The sequence below is a fragment of the Empidonax traillii genome, unplaced genomic scaffold, assembly GCF_003031625.1.
Source record: "Empidonax traillii isolate 1590-97213 ecotype Southwest subspecies unplaced genomic scaffold, ASM303162v1 scaffold3362:size13418, whole genome shotgun sequence".
Lineage (NCBI taxonomy): Eukaryota > Metazoa > Chordata > Aves > Passeriformes > Tyrannidae > Empidonax > Empidonax traillii.
The window spans coordinates 1-1,737 of NW_020958555.1; the positions used below are offsets into that span (position 1 = coordinate 1).

The 1,737-nt window shown below is 59.1% G+C and overlaps 1 protein-coding gene across 1 annotated transcript; it reads right to left on the bottom strand.

Annotated features, from left to right (window-relative positions):
- Positions 1-27: 27 nt before the first annotated feature.
- On the bottom strand, positions 28-1,527 carry LOC114072500 (keratin, type II cytoskeletal 5-like). Its single transcript, XM_027910384.1, has 2 exons — positions 1,081-1,527; positions 28-246 (listed from the first exon to the last, which is right to left on the bottom strand). Exons 1-2 carry the CDS (start codon positions 1,525-1,527, stop codon positions 28-30), a joined length of 666 nt encoding a protein of 221 aa, XP_027766185.1.
- Between the last annotated feature and the right edge of the window lie 210 nt (positions 1,528-1,737).

The window sequence follows — 1,737 nt, forward strand, 5'->3', positions numbered from 1 at the left end:
CCCCCCCCACCAAAAAAAAAAAACCTCTCACTTCTTCTTGAAGTCCTCCACCAGGTACTGGGTGTTGACGAGCTCGCCCTCGAGCCGCCCCTTGTCGCTCAGCAGGCTGTTGAGCTGCACCCGCAGGTTGTTGATGTAGCCCTCGAAAAGCGGCTCCAGGTTGTTCCTCACCGTCTTCAGGCCCTGCTCCTGCAGGAGCCCCCACTTGGTCTCCAGCACCTTGTTCTGCTGCTCCAGGAACCGCACCTGGAGGGGGGGAAAAAAGGGGTTGGGGATTCTCCTTCCAGCCACGTTTTCCCGGCAGGACCTGCCGTCTGACCCCGCTCGGCGCTGCCGACCCCGAGACCACCCCCTGCCCTTCGCGTCTTTGCTAAATTTACCTGGATTTTGTGGGAAAAAGTGCGTGCAAAATCAGAGAAGGAGCAGAGCGGGGCTTGTTCTTTTATTAAAATAACGTTTTGAGGTGCTTTTATGCTTTTTTTTTTTCCCCCTCCTCCTTCCCTTCATTAAAAGTTCCCCCAAAAGCTCCAAAACATCGCAGCGTTTTCCTCCAGACCAAAGAGCTGCTCAGCCAGAGCAGAAAAGGAGCAGATTTCTGATGCATCAGTGAAAATGTTGGGTCAGATTTGACCCTTTTGAGCCAAAACAAAACCCCCGACCACTGTGGTGGTGATTTAAATGCCTCCGAGGGAATTCAAGCGGCAGAAGCTACTTCTCCCCCTGCGGCGATTTTTTTGGGGGTCGTTTTGGGTGGGTTTCGTGCATCATCTCGCTTCCACCAGCCGAAGGACCGTTCCCGGGGCTCCAGGAGGGGTGGGATTGGCCCTCTGGGGCTTTCCTTGCCCTGCGGGGCCCGTCGAGCAGCGGGCGAGGAGGATTAAACGAGGTGATTCATTCACCGCCTGGCAGGTGCCATCCCCTGGGAGTTCCCGGGGCATCCCTCAGCCTCACCCCTCTCTCCTTTTCCTCCTTGATGTGCTCGTCAAGCACGAAAAAAAAAACCAAAAAAAAAAAAACAAACCCAGGGTGGGATATTTTTAGGGGGGAATTCCCCCCCCCCCCACCCCCCAAAGTTCTCACCTTGTCGATGAAGGAGGCGAACTTGTTGTTGAGGGTTTTGATCTGCTCCTTCTCCTCCTTGCGGATCCTCTGGATGTTGGGGTCGATCTCCAGGTTGAGGGGCTTCAGGAGGCTCTGGTTCACCGACACCTCGTGGATCCCCCCGGCGGGGAAGGCCCCGTAGCCGTAACCCAGGTTGGCCGGGACCCCAAAAACGCCCCCGGCCCCGTAAAAACTCCCCCCCCTGCCGGCCACGGAGATTTTCTTGCAGCCGCCCACGCTGTAGAGGCTTTTGCTGCCGAAACCCCCCGCCCCGACCCTGGCGAAGCCGCTGCCGGCTCCGCAGCCCCCCAGGCGGGTGAGGGAGCAGGAGCTGAAGCTGGTCCTGCACGCCGTGGGAGCCGCGGCTGAGGCGGCGCTGAAACCGCTGCGGCCCCGCTGGATCCTCACGGTGGATTGGCGAGACATGGCTGGGGCGGTTGTTTTGGTTTTTTTTGGGGGGGGAATTAGGATGGAATGCCGAGGTTGGGAACGGAGCCGGCCCGGAGCGGAGGATGGGAGGGAGAGGAGAGGAGAAGGGGATGAAACGAAGCTGCGCCGCGCACGGGGCTGGGGGGAGAGGGAGAGACCGAGCCCTTTTTATGCCGGGCTGGGCTGGGCCGGGATGAGGATGAGGTG